The 17,191-nt window shown below is 62.0% G+C and overlaps 1 protein-coding gene across 1 annotated transcript in view; it reads left to right on the top strand.

Moving 5' to 3' along the window:
* Positions 1-17,191, top strand: part of FBN3 (fibrillin 3) — a 169,618-nt gene that overhangs the window by 65,019 nt on the left and 87,408 nt on the right. Inside the window, exons 9-12 of the mRNA XM_075903143.1 lie at positions 6,276-6,401; positions 14,902-15,054; positions 15,714-15,911; positions 16,989-17,132. Of these exons, the coding sequence (XP_075759258.1) occupies positions 6,276-6,401; positions 14,902-15,054; positions 15,714-15,911; positions 16,989-17,132 (621 nt within the window). The remainder of the gene's footprint in view (positions 1-6,275; positions 6,402-14,901; positions 15,055-15,713; positions 15,912-16,988; positions 17,133-17,191) is intronic.

Below are 17,191 nucleotides of genomic sequence, written 5' to 3'. Positions count from 1 at the left end.
GGCCCCTGGGGCGTGCCCCTGGCAGACCCAGCTCTGTGACGCCAGGTAAATGTAGAGTGACCCTCCTGAGCACTGCGGGGCCCACGGGGCAGGCTGAACCGAGGGGAGGGTGCCTCGCCCGTCGGCAGCAAAGCGAGGTGGTTCCCCCCGCCGGCTGCAGGGAGGTGCCTCCCCTGTCTCCGCTTGCAGCTGGCAAAGCCTCGTCCACCATCGCCGCAGCCCCGCTCTCCAGGGGCAGCAGGCGTAACTCACAGCCGCGGGCCCGGCGAGCAGTCTCCATCCCCTGTAGAGCTGCCTCCCTCAGCTCCTGGGAAGGGTCTTTCCAGCAGCTCCAGCTGTGCAGAGGAAGGGCGGGGGAGAGTCACAAGTTCTGTGCTCCGGGTGCAGCTGGGGTCGGTCCGGGGGGGAGGGGTACCCCTTTCGTGGGGTTCCCATCGGTTACAAGGGAGGTGCTTTGTGGACAGACCGGAACCACGATTTCGAATGGCCCGAGTGGCTCTGGGACCGGAGGGTCCATTTCCCTTCGCAGCGAGGGGTGTGACGAAGCCACGTCCGTCGGGGAGGAAAGGGGGATGTTGCCCCCTTCTGAAAGCCCCCCCTCCAGCTGCTGTCTGCGGCGTGAGCCGCTGCTAACAGCCAGCCTGGGGCGCAAGGCCCAGTTCTGGGGGTGCAAGGAGCGAGCCCCGTGGGCAGCGGTTGGGCGCGGTTCTTGTGGTGCAGCAGAGCTATTCACCGTCGCCTGGCTGCTTCTCCTCGCATGCGTGCCGGAGCCCCGGGCACACACCACTGGGGGGGGGGCTCTCCCCCAGGCTCCCCGAAATGCCAGAGGGCTGGCTGGGGAGCTCTGCGAACATCAGGCCGGCGCAAAGGGCACCGGGCGAAAGCTGCCCTGCCCGTGGCTATTGAACCTCCCTCCCTCGGACCCTGCTGGCCTCAGACCTGCGTCCTGGGCCATTTTGGCGAGCAAATGGGCTGGTTCCGCCCCGCACCAGGAGCCCGGGTCAGAGCGGAGGAATGTGCTGGAAGCCAGAGGGCTGTCGGCAATCACAGACCCCCAGGCGGCTGGCCATTAATAGCAAGGTAAGGGAGGGGCCGGGCATGCTGACGTCCCGCCGCGGCAGGCCAGCAGGGTGAGTGGCTGGGGCCATGGCTGGGGCTCCAGGGCACCCAGAACCCGGTGAGTCGCCACAGGCCTGTTGTGCAAGGGGGGAGCGCGGCCCCCACACCGGCCCTGACTCCCCCGCCGGGGCTTTGTCAGGCTGGGTATGTCTGCACTACAGCGCTAATTCGAACTGACGCATCCAGACTAAAAAATTAGTTTGAATTAGCGTTTTGCTAATTCGAACTAGCATGTCCACACAGAGTGGACCCTGACGCGGGGCTAAGGATGGCCGGAAGCAGTGCCGGCAGGGCATCAGAGGAGGACTTAGAGCATGGAGATGCTGTCTCAGGCTAGCCGAGGGCTGTGCTTAAAGGGACCCGACCCCCACCCCGGACAGACAGTTCTCAGGGTTCCCCGCTTGCAAACCAGTCCTGGCTTGGAGTGCCCTGAGTACCCACACGCGGAACATCACAGCACTCGGCCATCAGACCAGCTGCACTTGCCACAGGCTGCCATCCGGGGGGAGGGGGGGAAATTGGGGGGCTGCAGGAGAGCTTCCACCCCCAGAAGCCCGCAGAGCCAGCCCAGTCCTCCCCATCGGGGGCGCATACCCCATTCCTCCCTCACCTCCTTCCACTTACCCTTCCCTAGCCCCCCTTCCTGATGTACAAAATAAAGAAAACATGTGTTTAAAAATAGAATCTTTCTTTAATGAACAAAACTGGGGGAGACTGGGAAAAGGAGGTGGGAGAGGGGAAGAGAGAGGCTGGGAGAGGGGAGGACAACTAAAATGATCAGGGGTTTGGAACAGGTCCCATATGAAGAGAGGCTAAAGAGACTGGGACTTTTCAGCTTAGAGAAGAGGAGACGGAGGGAGGATGTGATAGAGGTCTATAAAAGCAAGAGTGGTGTGGAGAGGGTGCATAAAGAAAAGTTCTCCATGAGTTCCCATAATAGAAGGACTAGAGGACACCAAAGGAAAGGAATGGGTAGCAGGCTTCAAACTAGTAACAGAAAGTTATTCTTCACAAAGCAAAGAGTCAACCTGTAGAACTCCTCGCTGCAGGAGGCAGTGAAGGCTAGAACTAGAACAGAGTTTAAAGAGAAGTTAGATCAAGTCATGGAGGTTGGGTCCATGGAGTGGTATTAGCCAGGGGGTAGGAGTGGTGTCCCTGCCCAAAGTTTGTGGAAGGCTGGAGATGGATGGCACGAGACAAATGGCTTGGTCACTGTCTTCGGTCCATCCCCTCCAGGGTCCCTAGGGTTGGCTGCTGTCGGCAGACAGGCTAGTGGGCTAGATGGACCTTTGGTCTGACCCAATACGGCCATTCTAAGCTCAGGGCTCAGGGTCGGGGGTCTCAGCGGACCACCCTGATTTTCATGCAAACCTGCTCCTGGGTGGCCAGGCTGGCAGCTCTCCTGCCTAGCCGGCCACTTTCCTGTGCCTAGTGCGGAGTTCATAGATGAGGTCCACGATGTCTGCACTAGACCAGGCGGGTGCCCGCCTCTTGCAGTCCTGGCCAGGCTCCCGAGAGCCGCCAGCCTGGTCCCGGGAAGAGGGGGAGGGCTGGGGGGGCATCGGGTGGCTGGCTCATGGCGTGCCAGGTGCAGGGTCTGCCGGCTGGGTGCTGGCAGGCTTGCACCTGGCACGGGCACCGTAGCCAGCCCGTGCCCCTTTAAAGGGTCCGGGGCCGGGAGGGGGGCATAGAGTTTCCCTGGTGGTGCCCAGAGTGGCCACCAGGGCAAGCTGGGGAGGGCTAGCCTCCCACTAGCTCAAATTAAGTGGCTACACACCCCTTAATTCGAACTAGTAAATTCGAACTAGGCTTAATCCTCGTGGAATGAGGATTACCTAGTTCGAACTAAGCGCTCTGCTAGTTCAAATTAAGTTTGAACTAAGCGGCGCGCTAGTGTAGCGCCTATGAAAGTTAATTCGAACTAACGTTTGTTAGTTCGAATTAACTTTGTAGTGTAGACAGACCCGCTGGGACTTCCCACCCCCGCCCGAGTTGGGTCGGTCCCGCTTGGAGCAGGGGGTTGGACTCGAATACCCCGAGGTCTCTTCGCACCTTGTGATTCGCTGGGTCTGGGAAAGGGGCGGGCTGTCCCACTATCTGCCCCTCCCTGCGGGGTGGAGTCAGGCGCAGGGACAGCGAGCGCGGCCCCTGCCCCGGACCCAAGAACCCTCTGACCTAGAGAGAGCGGCTCCGAGTTCTAGCACGTCTGTCCTAGGGCCAGGGCTGAGGGGCTGTGTTCAGAGATGTACAGGGCAGGGGCAGGCTGTCGGTGAGGGCAGGGGCAGAGGCAAGCTGTCGGCGGGGGCAGGGGCAGGGGCAGGCTGTCGGGCAGGCTGTCGGCGAGGGCAGGGGCAGGCTGTCGGCAGGGGCAGGGGCAGGCTTTCGGCGGGGACAGGGGCAGGCTGTCGGCGGGGGCAGGGGCAGGCTTTCGGCGGGGGCAGGGGGGCAGGGGCAGGCTGTCGGCGGGGGCAGGGGGGCAGAGGCAGGGGCAGGCTGTCGGCGGGGGCACGGGGGCAGAGGCAGGGGCAGGCTGTCGGCGCGGGCGGGGGGGTAGGGGCAGGCTGTCTGCAGGAGTAGGGGGGCAGGGGCAGGCTGTCGGCGCGGGCCGGGGGGTAGGGGCAGGCTTTCGGCGGGGGCAGGGGCAGGCTTTCGGCGGGGGCAGGGGGGCAGGGACAGGCTGTCGGCGGGGGCAGGGACAGGCTGTCGGCGGGGGCAGGGGCAGGCTGTCGGCAGGGGTAGGGGGGCAGGGGCAGGCTGTCGGCGGGGGTAGGGGCAGGCTGTCGGCGGGGGCAGGGGCAGGCTGTCGGTGGGGGCAGGGGCAGGCTTTCGGCGGGGGTAGGGGAGCAGGGGCAGGCTGTCGGCGGGGGCAGGGGCAGGCTGTCGGCGGAGGTAGGGGGGCAGGGGCAGGCTGTCGGCGGGGGCAGGGGCAGGCTGTCGGCGGGGGCAGGGGCAGGCTGTCGGCGGGGGTAGGGGCAGGCTGTTGGCGGAGGTAGGGGGGCAGGGGCAGGCTGTCGGCGGGGGCAGGGGCAGGCTGTCGGCGGGGGCAGGGGCAGGGGCAGGCTTTCGGCGGGGGCAGGGGCAGGCTGTCGGCGGGGGCAGGGGCAGGCTTTCGGCGGGGGCAGGGGCAGGCTGTCGGCGGGGGCAGGGGCAGGCTTTCGGCGGGGGCAGGGGCAGGCTTTCGGCGGGGGCAGGGGCAGGCTGTCGGCGGGGGTAGGGGCAGGCTGTCGGCGGGGGCAGGGGCAGGCTTTCGGCGGGGGCAGGGGCAGGCTTTCGGCGGGGGCAGGGGCAGGCTGTCGGTGGGGGTAGGGGCAGGCTGTCGGCGGAGGTAGGGGCAGGCTGTCGGCGGGGGCAGGGGCAGGCTTTCGGCGGGGGCAGGGGCAGGCTTTCGGCGGGGGCAGGGGCAGGCTGTCGGCGGGGGCAGGGGCAGGCTTTCGGCGGGGGCAGGGGCAGGCTGTCGGCGGGGGCAGGGGCAGGCTTTCGGCGGGGGCAGGGGCAGGCTTTCGGCGGGGGCAGGGGCAGGCTGTCGGCGGGGGTAGGGGCAGGCTGTCGGCGGGGGCAGGGGCAGGCTTTCGGCGGGGGCAGGGGCAGGCTTTCGGCGGGGGCAGGGGCAGGCTGTCGGTGGGGGTAGGGGCAGGCTGTCGGCGGAGGTAGGGGCAGGCTGTCGGCGGGGGCAGGGGCAGGCTTTCGGCGGGGGCAGGGGCAGGCTTTCGGCGGGGGCAGGGGCAGGCTGTCGGCGGGGGCAGGGGCAGGCTTTCGGCGGGGGCAGGGGCAGGCTGTCGGTGGGGGTAGGGGCAGGCTGTTGGCGGAGGTAGGGGCAGGCTGTCGGCGGGGGCGGGGGCTGGCCAGCCGTGTTGGCCTGGGGGGATTGGACCATGTAGAATCAGGTCCTGGCCTTGGAGCACAGAGCCGGGCGCAGCGGGCGGGGGAGGGCGGAAGGGCAGGGCAGAGCAGGCTGGTTGGTTGCTCCGGCGCCTTCCGCTGCGCTGAGTGTGGGCGGGGGCTGCCCAGCAATTGACGATTGGTCCCTTTGGAGGGTTTCTCACCCCGGGAGCAACTGGGGATCTCCAGGCTCCTCCCTGTCCCCAGGCGTCGCCTGGCCTGTGTTTTGTGCACCCTCCTGGCACGAAGGGCTGGCAGACGTCCGGTCCAGCCCCTGGTCCAAGCATGTGCCAGTTGCACCGAGGGCCGAATTGGGTCTCCGTTACTTGGCGGCATTTGCCACTGATCTGGTGGGGACATTTGCTTGGACCAGGGGCTGGACCGGACGGTCTCCTGAGGTCTCTTCCAACCCTAATCACCGATTCTCTGATTCTCAGGCCCTTGTGTTCCCAGGAGAAGGCAGGAGGTGAGACAGGGCAGCTTCCATGGCCCTTCCATGCTGCACGGCCTTCAGGCCAAAGCAGTCTCTGTTGGCATCGTCAGTCAGGGCGTGGGGCCGGAAGGCTGAGAAGCACAGCGAAGCCGCTGAACATCAGCTGTTCCCCGGGTGGCTCTGCCCGGCTGAGCGGGAGCTCCTGGGGTACGTCTAGACTACCGTGTTTTGTCGACGGAAGTTTTGTCGACAGATACTGTCTACAAAACTTCCGTCAACAAAGAGCGTCCAGACACATTGAGTTCTGTCGACAAAGCAAGCTGCTTTGTCGACAGAACTCCGTAGTCTGGATGCAATGTTACAGGCAATAACACCTTCTGTCGACAGAGGGCGTTATGCCTCGTAAAATGAGGTTTACCAGCGTCGACAAAACTGCTGAGTTCTGTCGACGTTCTGTCGACAGAACTCAGCAGTAGTGTAGACGCTGGTATAGTTTTGTCGACAAAACTAGGTAGTCTAGACACACCCCTGGTGCTGTGGGGCAGCCCAAGGTTTCTGCCGGCCGTCAGCCAGGAAATCCCCGACTAGCCTCTCTCCTGGCCTTCCTCTGGTCCGCTCTCAGGCGAGCCGTACTGACGGGCCATGCAGCACGAGGGGGATGGGGAGTAAAGGGGCCGTCCCTACGAACGCGCCAGCTCAAGAAAACCAACCGGACGGGTGGCAGAGCCAGGCCCCGAGTGCAGGCGGCAGCTGGAATCCCAGGGCTGACCGTGGGGCAGGTCAGGAGAGGCTGGTGCCAGTCGTCCCTGCTGCAGAGCTAACCCAGTGGCCTCTTCTTTTCCAGATGTGGACGAGTGCGCTGCGCTCTCCGGAGTGTGCGACGGCGGCGAGTGCACCAACACGGCAGGCAGCTACGTGTGCACGTGCCCGCGCGGCTTCATGACCAGCCCCGACGGCGCCCGCTGCATGGGTGAGCGGGCGGGGCCTGCAGCTCAGCACTGGGGTGCTGTGGGAACCTCTCGATTACGTTCAGAAGGCCGAGCGCTAGCGCCAGCTGGAAGACGTGTTGCAGTGGCGCGGGACCCTGGCTACGCAACAGTGGCACATGCAGCCACCCATCCCACCTGCCCAGCCAGTGGCACATACGTGGCTGCCAGTCGCGCACCAGCTCGTGGGACCCACTGGCCTGTGGGCAGGCAGGGAGCTGGCCCTGGCCAGGGGTGTCCACGCCATAGGGAGTGCTTGCCTTGTCCCCCCAGCAGTGCCAGACCCCCCAGGGAAGTGCCCCACACAACGGGCCAGCCCCAAAGAGGAGCCAGACGTGACACTTGCCGTTCCCCAGGTGCATTCCTGCCACAGAACTTCACGTCCTGTGCAGCTGCATTCCCTCCCCGGGCAGATTTCTGGGCACCAAATAACTCCTGGGGCGTCTGGACCCCCCCCCCCCCCCGCTACCTCTTCCCTCCCCCGTCCGCATGCAGAGCTCACGCGTGCACGGCCAGTGCCAGCGTGTGCCACTCCCTTGGAGCTCTGAGCACCAGGTGTTTAGGCAAACGGGTGCCGTGTGTGAGCGGAGGGGACGGACTGGGACAGACAGGCAGACAGTCCGCGAGTCGTGTAAGGCAACGGGAGCCGCTAGCGTTTGGGGTGGAATCGAGATTTGGGTTTCTTGGGGGGTCGATCAGGTTGCCCCGGGCCCTGTCTCACATCCCATTAATTCTAGTTGGTTGAACTCAGTCCCCCAGCGGCGTGCGCTAGAGGCCGCACGACCGTTTCCTGGTAGCCATCCCGAGTGCTTTTTAGCGGGGCTGGGAGGGAGACAGGTCTTACCCGGACGTAAATCGGGCGAGATTCTGGCCGAGGTGATTCACAATCAGCTCATGTCCCGGGGATCGGAACTGCTCGCTGGAGCTGCTTTACTTAGACAATGTCTCCCGCGGTACAAACGGTTTTTGAATTGCCTTTGCTGGGCTGATCCTGTTTGGAGTGAACGGGGATGGATGGTTTTTCTAATTCTTGAGGGCAGGAGTTATTAATCATCCAAGGCATAGCTGCTCCCTGTGCCCCTTTTACAGCATAACTGATGAATTCAGGGAGATTTTCCGACACTTAGGTCCTGTCCCACATCCAACTCCCAGGGTCTGGAGTGAATCCTGGTTGTTGAACAGATGGAAATTCTGTCCTGACCCGTGTAAATAGAGGATGGTCCATTTCTCTCCGGAACAGACAATAGTTTCCTGGATAAACACATCAGCTCTCCAATTACCGCGTCGCTGTAGGGCGGCTTCCTGGACGGGAGATGAAGTGCGTAATCTGTCTCCCAGCGCTGGAAGTTCATTCACCCTGAGCCCAGCAAAGCCGCCGGGGTTTGAAATGAAGACAAATGAGGCAGAGCTGGGGTCACTGTTGGGGGCATGGAAACGACACAGTCGAGTTCACTGCGGGAGAGCCTGGGAAATGCTACTGAGCTCACTTCATTTCCTCGGGTTTAGAGCCACAGAACCTGGACAAAGAATCCCAGGGTATGTCTACACTACCCCCCTAGTTCGAACTAGGGGGGGTAATGTAGTCATACGGCGTTGCAAATGAAGCCCGGGATTTGAATTTCCCGGGCTTCATTTGCATAAAGCCGGCTGGCGCCATTTTTAAATGCCGGCTAGGTTGGACCCCGTGCCGCGTGTAGCCTGTTCCACGAGGCGTACAGCTAGTTCGGATAGGAAGCCTTATCCGAACTAGCTAGTCTGTGCCGCGTGTAGCTGCGCGGCACGGGGTCCGACCTAGCCGGCATTTAAAAATGGCGCCGGCCGGCTTTATGCAAATGAAGCCCGGGAAATTCAAATCCCGGGCTTCATTTGCAACTCCGTATGACAACATTACCCCCGCTAGTTCGAACTAGGGGGGTAGTGTAGACATACCCCTAGAACCCCAGGGCGGCAGAGACCTCAGGAGGCACTGAGTCCAGCCCCCAGCCCAAGGCAGGACCAACCCAACTCAATCAGCCCAGCCAGGGCTTGGTCAGGCTGGGACTTAAACACCTCTAGGGATGTAGATTCCACCCCCTCCCTAGGGAACCCAGCCCAGCGCTTCCCACCTGCCTGGGGAAATCGTTTTCCCTAATATCCAACCTAGCCCTCCCCCGCTGCATCTTGAGCCCATTGCTCCTTGTTCTGCCACCTGCCCCCACTGAGAACAGCCTCTCTCCAGCCTCTTGGGAACCCCCCTTCAGGGAGCTGCAGGCTGCTCTCAAATCCCCTCTCAACGTTCTCTTCTGCAGTCTAAATAGCCCAAATCCCTCAGCCTTGCCTTGTAGGTCATGTGCTCCAGCCCCCTCAGCATTCGTGTTTTCCTCTGCTGGACTCTCTCCAATGCGTCCACATCCTTTCTGTAGTGGGGGGCCCAGCGCCGGACACAGCACTCCAGCTATGGCTTCACCAGAGCCGAATAAAGGGGAATAATCACTTCTCTGGATCTGCTGGCAACGCTCCTCTGAATGCAGCCCAAACTGCCGTGAGCCTTCCCCATTCACCTCCCATGGTGTTCTTGCTGCTATCAGAAGTGTAGCCTTGTTGTCACCCTGTACAGGGCGACGTCTGAGTCACAGCAAAGCAACCATTATGGAAAGTACCCTGGAATCGCCTTGCAAGAGGGGCCAACAGGTTCTGAGGAGAATGAAATTCCTTTCTGCCTTAGCTCCCACGTGTGGCCTGTGCGTGTCTGTGCGTGTCCGTGTGTTGCATGCTTTCTAGATGAGATGTATAGACATGCCCTGCCTTTCCCACTTGTCAGACGCTTCATGAAATGCTGCACAAATAGAGCCAGGATCCCCCAGGGTTAAAAATAGCGTCAGGCTTAATTGGGTCTGGTGGCTTGTGACTGGATCGAGCCATTTCCTTGACTGACAGGCCCTGGGACAGACAGTATTTTTTCTGGCAACTTCTGCAGACGCCCGTGTGGGGTCCTTCTCGCATTCCAGACGGGAAAGCTCTGTTTATTTGATTTGGAGAGTTTCATTCATTCGGCAGCGTGTGGGAAGATGGGGCCCCGGGGCCGGCGTCAGCGAGAGTTTGCGAGGATGGATAGATAACGTGGCCCCCATGAAAGAGTCCCATGGATCCAGAGTCAAGCGCGAGTGTCTGAGACCCCGCTCCGACTTCTGCCGCGATTTGCCAGCGCTCCGAGCGGGAACTGGCTGTAGTATTTCGTGCCCACTGAGCAGAACTGCTGGGTACACGGGAGCCTTTTCAATCACAGAGGCTCCTTCTGCCCTTGGGATCTGGGACTCTTGGCTGCTGAGGGCTGGGTATCTGCAGTGGGGGTTCTGTTTTTCACGAAGGTAAATCGTTTTCAGGCAGGATTTAAATGCGCTGCTGCAGGCAGCAGTGTTGCGCTAGGCAGGGCAGCCAGGGTGAGGGCGGCTCGGCTTTCTCCGTTGTCTTGCCTGGGCAAGGCGAGGTGGCTAGGGTCGCCAGGTGTCCCGTTTTGAACCTCACAGTCCAGTATTTGAGCTTTGTGTTCGGGAAACAAATTGAGGAAAAAGAAATGAGCTAATAGAACTGTCGGGTGTTTTCTAATAAGCCGGAATGTCGATTGTGATGGAATGTCACGTGTGTCCGGCATTTTTGCTGAAACCATCTGGCAACCCGAGAGGCGGCGGCGAGCGAGCAGCCGCTGTCCTTTGGAAAGGCCGTGCGACACTGGCTGTGAAGGGGAGCGGCCGCTCGGCTGTGTTAGATGGAAGAATCCAGTTCCCTCTGTGGCCACAAGGAACACAGCACAGGTTGGACCTCCCTGGTCCGGCAGCCTCAGGACCTGACTGGTCCCAGGTGAGGGATTTTGCCGGACCAGGGGAGGTCGTTTCTGACCCCCCCCCCTCCTGCTGCTGGCCACACCCCCTGCCTGGTCTCCCCTCTCCAGGCAACCCAGCCATGTCGTGCACCGGGCTCCTCCCCACCCACAGCACAGCTGAGCCGTGTATCAGCTCCCGCCTCCTGCTGCCCAGCCGAGCCATGCGCCGGTTATGCCGGGGCCTTGCCCCCAGGGCTGGGACGCGCTGATCCTGGAACCGAACCACGGCTGTTGCGAGACCAGAGTTCCGGTTTCTAGAGGTTCAACGTGTCACACAATTCTCTGGGGCGCTGTGGCTCACCAACATTCCGCTTCGAGGGTCTCTTGCCAGTGCCTCCAGAACTCTTCTGCCGGCCCGTGTGTGCTGCAAACAGACTTTCCAAAGAACAGTTTTCAAACTAATCTCTCCTTGGGGGGCACTTGGGACGTGGCCGTGCTCTGATCTCCCCCTGCGTTCAGAGGCAGCTCTGTAGTTCGTTGGCTGGCGCTAGGGAGAAATTGCTGGACTGTTTCTCCTTGGGCATCAGGACAGAATTCCTGCCCGAAGTTCCATTTCAGCCAAGGGTGCCGGAGCCTTCCCAAAAGTGGAGGGGTCCCGAGGCCCCCCCCCGCTACCCTTCCTCTCCCCCCCGGCCCACCCAGAGCCATGCAGGCAGCTGTGGGGAGGGCTGGAGGAGGTGGGGTCCCAGGCAAAGACAGCTCTCAACCCCTCTGTGCAGCTCCAGCTCTGGCCTCGGGGAGGAGGAGGGGAAGGGGCTGTCTGCTTTGGGGAAAGTGGGTGGGCGGTGGGCCCTGCCCCACTCTGCTCCGGCGCCACTGCTCACAGTCACTGCGCAGACTCCCGGGAGCTAGGGGAGGTGGGGAAGGATCGTGGGGGCTGGGGTGAGAGACCCAGCCCCAGGCCACATCCCTGCACTCAGTTGAGCTGGCAGCCCACACGGGCCCCTGGAGAAGGTGTGGGGGGCAACTCTGTGCTCCCAGAAAGGGCGGGGCCAAGGGAGTAAGGGGCGGGGCCAGGCTGTCAGCCCTCGCTGCTGCCCGGAGTATGGCACATCCCCTCCCCCCAGCCCTTAGCACTGCCCGGAGCAAACCATGCAGTGCTCCAGCTGCAACTGAAAGAGCCCAGAGCTCAGGCCACCGCCACGGCTACTTGCTGGGCCCCGGGGCAACTGGCCCCTTTGCCTCCCCCCGTTGGCAGGCCTGCCCGCTTCGGCTCTGACGTGAGCTACCTGCACAGAACGTAGCCAGGGTGGGACAGGCCAACTGCCCGAACCTGCAGGAATCTGCCCCCCCCATCCTCCTCCCTGGCCCAGCCCCCTCTGGTGGGGTGCCCATAGGGGCATCAGATTTCACAGGGAAGGACTCAGTTCACCCTAGTCGGCCGGAGGGGTTTTGCTTTGGTTAGCGCAGCGCAGGCTGGTGATGTGCCCAGCACTGCAGCGAGACTTACAGGTCTGTAATTGCCAGGCTCACCTCCAGAGCCCTGTCTAAAGACTGGCGTGCCAGTAGTCATTCGGTACAGAAACTGCTTTGAAGGCCAGGGTGCCCCTCCCAGAACAGCTCTGCCTGAACTCGGTGAATGCCACAGGGGCCCGGTGCCTAATGGCTATTGCATGTGTCAGATTGTTCCACAGTCGCCTCTACTGACACCTGTCTGGGACACCTGAAAAGAACGGCTCGGTGTGGGACTCTCCCTCTCTGTCTCCTGCAGTGAAGCCCAGTGCAAAGAATTTGTTCAGTTTCTCCGCAATGGGCCTGAGGGCTCCTTTAGCATCTTGAGCATCCGCGGCCACACGGGTGGTTTAGCAGCCTTCTGCTTGTGACATGCCTCTTTTTCTTCTTTTTTTTTGCTCTTTGAGTCTTTGGGTGCATCTACGCACAGGGCTTAACTTGAAATAAGCTACGCAAACTGAGCAATGTCAATTGCGTATCGTATTTCGAAATAGGGAGTGTCTACACAGCGCTTCCTCCTCCTCCGACTTCCCTTCCTCCTCGCACAATGGGGGTTACAGGAGCTGGAGGAAGAAGTCCTCCAGCTTGACAGTATTTTGACACTATTTGCAGTGTAGACATACCCTTTGACTAGCTGCTTTCAAATCCTTTGTTGGGCTTCCTAATTGTATTGCTACACAGTGCTGGCCACAGTTTATGCTCCTTTCTATTTTCTTCACTAGGCTTTAACATCCATTTTTTAAAGGATGCTTTTACGCCTCTCACTGCTTCTCGTACTGTGCCACGGAGCCACCGGGGCATGCTTCCGGGCCTCGGACTGATTTTTAATTTGGAGCAGACATTGCCGTTGGCCTCTCTTGATGGCATATCGATAAAGTTTCCGCGGCTTGCAGGGATTTCCCCTTTGGCACTGCACCTTCTCACTTCTGTTTAACTAAACTCCTCGTTTTCGTGTATTTCCTCTTTCTGAAATTAAATGCTGTAGGGTGAGGCTTCCCTGGGGTTTTCCTCACCACAGGGATGTTAAATGTAATTATACCGTGGTCACTATTCCCAAGCAGTCCAGCTACATTCACCTTTGGATCACATCCTGCATTCCACTTAGGGCTAAGTCAAGACTTGCCTCTCCTCTTGTGGGTCCCGGAACCAGCTGCTCCAAGAAGCAGCCATTTAATGTGTCAAGGAACTTTGTCCCTGTATCCCGTCCTGAGGTGACGTGTGCCCAGGCTATCGGGAGAGTTGAAATCCCCCATTATTATCCAGTGGTTTAGTTTTGTAGCCTCTCTCGTCTCCCTTAGCAATTCACAGTCACTGTCACCATCCTGCTCAGGGAGTGGGTAATGTAGCCCCACTGCCATGTTCCTATTATTCCAGCATGGAATTCCAGGCCAGACAGACTCCATGGTTCATTTAAGATTTGTACTTCATTTGATTCTCCACTTTCACATATCGTGCCCTCCCCTGGCACCACCTGTTCTGTCCTTCCGATGGGTTTGCATCTTGTGTGACTGTGACCCATGGATTGTCCTCGTTTCACCAAGCTTCTGCGGAGCCTTTTGTAGCAATATCCTCCTTGGATACGAGATGCTCCAGTTCACCTCCTTAGTATTTAGCTTTACAGCATTTGCGTAGAGGCACTTAACAGATTGTCACTACTTAGCTGCCTGCTGTGACATGATTGAGCTGAGCGGGATTCTTAGTCACTGGGCCGTTTCTCATGAGATTGTCCCTGTATAGGATGTAGAGAATCTCCAGAAGTCAACCAGAGCCCTGTCTGAGCCCGGCGGCTCTCCCGAGCCCTTAGCCCTGCTCCCTCGGCCGCCTCCTTTGCCAGAGGAAGTGCCAGGGCAAGGGAGCCAATAGCCAGGTGGGGCCCCCTGGCAAGGTGGGCACAGGGGCGACTTGACTTCTGGAAGGGGCGGGGCTGGGTCACTCAGTGTGCCATGCCAGCTCCCCCACCACCCAGAGTGTGCCCCCCGGAGCCGCCAGGAGCATGCCATGCGGTGCTGCAGTGGTGACTTACAGGGCCTGGGGCTCCAGGCCCTTTGGAATCGCCGGGACCCAGGGCAATTGCCCCCTTCCCGCCCCCCATGGCGGGTCTGTGCCCCGTGCCCAAGAAGCCGGTGCAGTGCAACCGCTAAGAGAACGTGCCACTCAAAAGGCCCGGTTGGCTCCGCCGCTTTGGCCTTAAGAAGTGGTCGCTGGTCCCAGAGCTGCGCTTAGAGACGCCGGTTCCATGGAGGCCACAGATCAAACACCCCGGCGCCGCTACACGCCTGCTGGCCAGCCCCGCACGCCCGACCTGAGGGGACTGGCCCCTCATTAGTGCGCGTCGTAAGACCGGCAAAGGGGCAGACACACTGAACTGTGCCTGAGAGGGCATGTTCTCACTGCAGGCCAGTCCAGGCAGGCACAGCCCTGAGCCCCACATCCCCGGGCCCATGGGCAGAGCTTTCACAGGGCTCATAGAACCCGCCCGGGAGCCTCTGGCAGACTTTTCCCCACGCCCCCCCCCCCCCCCGTGACTGCGAGGGCAGGAGCACAGTCCCCATTGGCTGAGGGGTTGTGATGTCATTGTGCAGCAGCAGCAGCCCATGCAGGGTTAGCCCCCAGGGCAGCCAGGCTGAACCCGGCGCTGCCTTGGCCCCCACGCAGGCGCCATCCACCTTAGCTTGGGTGCAGTGTCAGTGCCTGCTCCGCTGAAGGCCAGGGACCGGTCCACTCGGAGGAGCGCCCGGAGGCCAGCAGGGGCGAGAGATCTGCTGGGCCCGTTCCCACCGCCTGGCGAGCTTCGCTCATTGACCGACACGCTTCTTCCTTGGAGAGGGAAACGGCTCCGGGGAGTGGGCAGGTTTTCGGAGACGCTGTTACGGGCGCAGGAGCGAGCTCTCCCACGGGGGAGGGGTGGAGGGCGCATGGCTGGATCTAAGCGCCAGAAGGGAGCGGTGCAAAAGGGGGAAACCGGATCCAAGTGCAGAGGTGAACGAGCAGAGAGCAGAGGCGCGTAGGGTGAAGTTCGAAAGGCCGAGGCACAGAATGAGCTCAGTCCAGCTAGAGACGCAAAGGGGACCGAGGAAACACTCCACAGAGGGAGACCAGGGCGGGGGACGCAGTACCAGATAGCATGGACATGGCAGAGGTGCTTACCGAGTTCTCTGTGCCGCTCGTTGCAGACCAGCGGATTGGCACGTGTTTCTCGGCGCTGATCGGCGGGCGCTGCGCCGGGGAGCTCCTGGGCCAGTACACCAAGATGCAGTGCTGCTGCGACTCCGGGCGCTGCTGGGCCATCGGGCAGACCCCCGAAATGTGCCCCGTCAGGGGATCCGGTAAGCGCAACCTGCTCTGCATCCCTGAGCTGTGCCAGGGGTTTGGGGGGGGGCAAACGTTGGCGAGGGGCACGTTGCAGCGCCCTAAGCCAGGGAGTTCGGGGGTGAGGGTCCCCAGCAGCAGGAACCCCTCCTGCCCTCCCGCTGCCAGGCTTCCTGGGCTGGGAAAGAGGGCCGAGCGAGCAAGGGCTGGGAAGCGGGTCTCTGGCCTTGCTGTGTGACCGCACATCCTGAGCGGTCCTTGGTTCTTCCTGCACCCCTCACCTTCTCCTCTCCAGCTCTGGGCTGCAACAGAGCTACCGCTAGTCCTGCAGCTACTGATATAGTCCCTCCTGGCTCCTGATTGGCTGGTTCCTCCACAGCCACTCTAGCCTGCTGGGAGGGCGTCTCTTTGGCCTTTCGCCCCATCACAGGCTGCCACTGGCGAGCCAACATCAGTAGCTGCATAGCCCAGTCCTGCTGTGCAGAGCACATGGCTCTTCCTGTCTCTGTGGGGGGGGCCACTGGCCACGTGCGGCACAAGACTCACCTCTCCAGGCCTCAGTGATGAAGGGGAGTGGAGCTCTCTCCAGAGCCCCCTGCTTCCCACAGGCTGTCATGCCGGGCTGGGCCCCTCGGCCGGCAGCGGGCGTGACGCTCACGCGTCGGTTTCGTTTCAGATGAGTACCGCAGGCTCTGCACTGAAGGGCTCCCGGCCATGCCAGGCTTCTCCGGCACCTTCCCCGGCGTTCCTGGGTTTGGGCCGAACGGAGTCGGGCCGGGAATCAGCGGACCCGGAGGCATTGGACCCAATGGGGCAAACGGCCAAGGCGGGATCCCGGGGCTGCCTGGGATGGGCCCTGGAAGTTCCAGCATCGGTACATGACTCCTCCTGTCTGCTAGAGCTGGCCCAGCAGGGCTGCCCCTTTTCTGGGCTGCAGTCCAGCCACGGGGGCTGCTGGGACGTGACACCCACGCTGCGCACGGCTCACCCGGCTGGCACAGCGTGCCACAGGGCAGGCTGCCCGTCCACCAATGCCCTTCAGCTACAGCCCCTTCTCCCTCCTGTCCCCGCACTGCTTCGGCAGCCGGAGGGCACGGGCAGAGGTGGAGACTCAGGACACCCTGGGTGCTAAACCCAGCCCTGCTACTGACGTGCTGGGTGCCCTTGGGCCAGTCACTTGCAGTCTGTTCTAACGACTGGCAGAGGGCCTGGGGGCAGGTGCTGGATCTCTGCAGCCAGGCCAAGGTGGGCAGCCCTGCACCTCTCTGTGCTCCCTGGCTCCGAGAGAGGCTGTGCCGCCCTGTGTGCAGTGAACGGACGTGGCCGGTTTCTGAGCAGCACCCCGGGAGACGTCAAGTGGGCAGGAGCCCCTGGCAGGCGGGCAGTGCCCAGGGACAGAGCGGGGGGCTTTGTGCTCCCTGAGCCCGGCCCCTGGGTGGAGCAGGGTGGGTTTGAGGCCACGCCAGCGGCCCCTGCCAGGAACCTCAGCTCCGGGAGCCTGAGGTCCAGCAGCCCCCCGCTAGCTGCAGAGAGACGCTTGAGCCAAGGGCTGGTGGTTGGCAAGGGCCTGGCCTGGCAGTTCTCTGGCTTTGGGCCTGGCATTACCCCGGCCAGGCTGCTGGAGGGGCGCCCCCAAGTCCTGCCCCGGTTGCCAGGCTTGGGCCCAGGGCCAGCAATTTGCCCAAGGACCCGCTTTGCAGCCTGTTCCATCTGACGGCTCCTCCCAGGGCCCCTGCCACCGGGGCCGTGCTGGCTCCTTGGCCTGCGTCCAGACGAGCCCTCGTTGCCTGTAGCCGGGCCTGGTGTGCTGGGGGGTGGCAGATGGGCAGTGAGTGGCGGGTGATGCTGGCGGCCTATGGGGGAGGCGAGGCCTGTGGGTGTTCCCCTCCCCCCCCGGAAGGAAGGGGGCTCGGGCGGCCGGTCCAGGCTCTTGTCTCTCTGGGGTTCCCAGGAACCGCCACCTTGAACCAGACCATCGACATCTGCAAGCACTTCACCAACCTATGTCTGAACGGGCGCTGCATCCCCACCCCCTCCAGCTACCGCTGCGAGTGCAACATGGGCTACAAGCAGGACGTGCGGGGAGAGTGCATTGGTGAGACCCCGGGCCGGGGCCAGCTGTCCCGTGGCCCCGCCCTGCCCTGGCCACGCCCC

The sequence above is a fragment of the Pelodiscus sinensis genome, chromosome 19 (genome assembly GCF_049634645.1).
Source record: "Pelodiscus sinensis isolate JC-2024 chromosome 19, ASM4963464v1, whole genome shotgun sequence".
In the NCBI taxonomy this organism is placed as follows: Eukaryota; Metazoa; Chordata; order Testudines; family Trionychidae; genus Pelodiscus; species Pelodiscus sinensis.
This window is presented reverse-complemented; position numbering and strand designations above follow the sequence as displayed.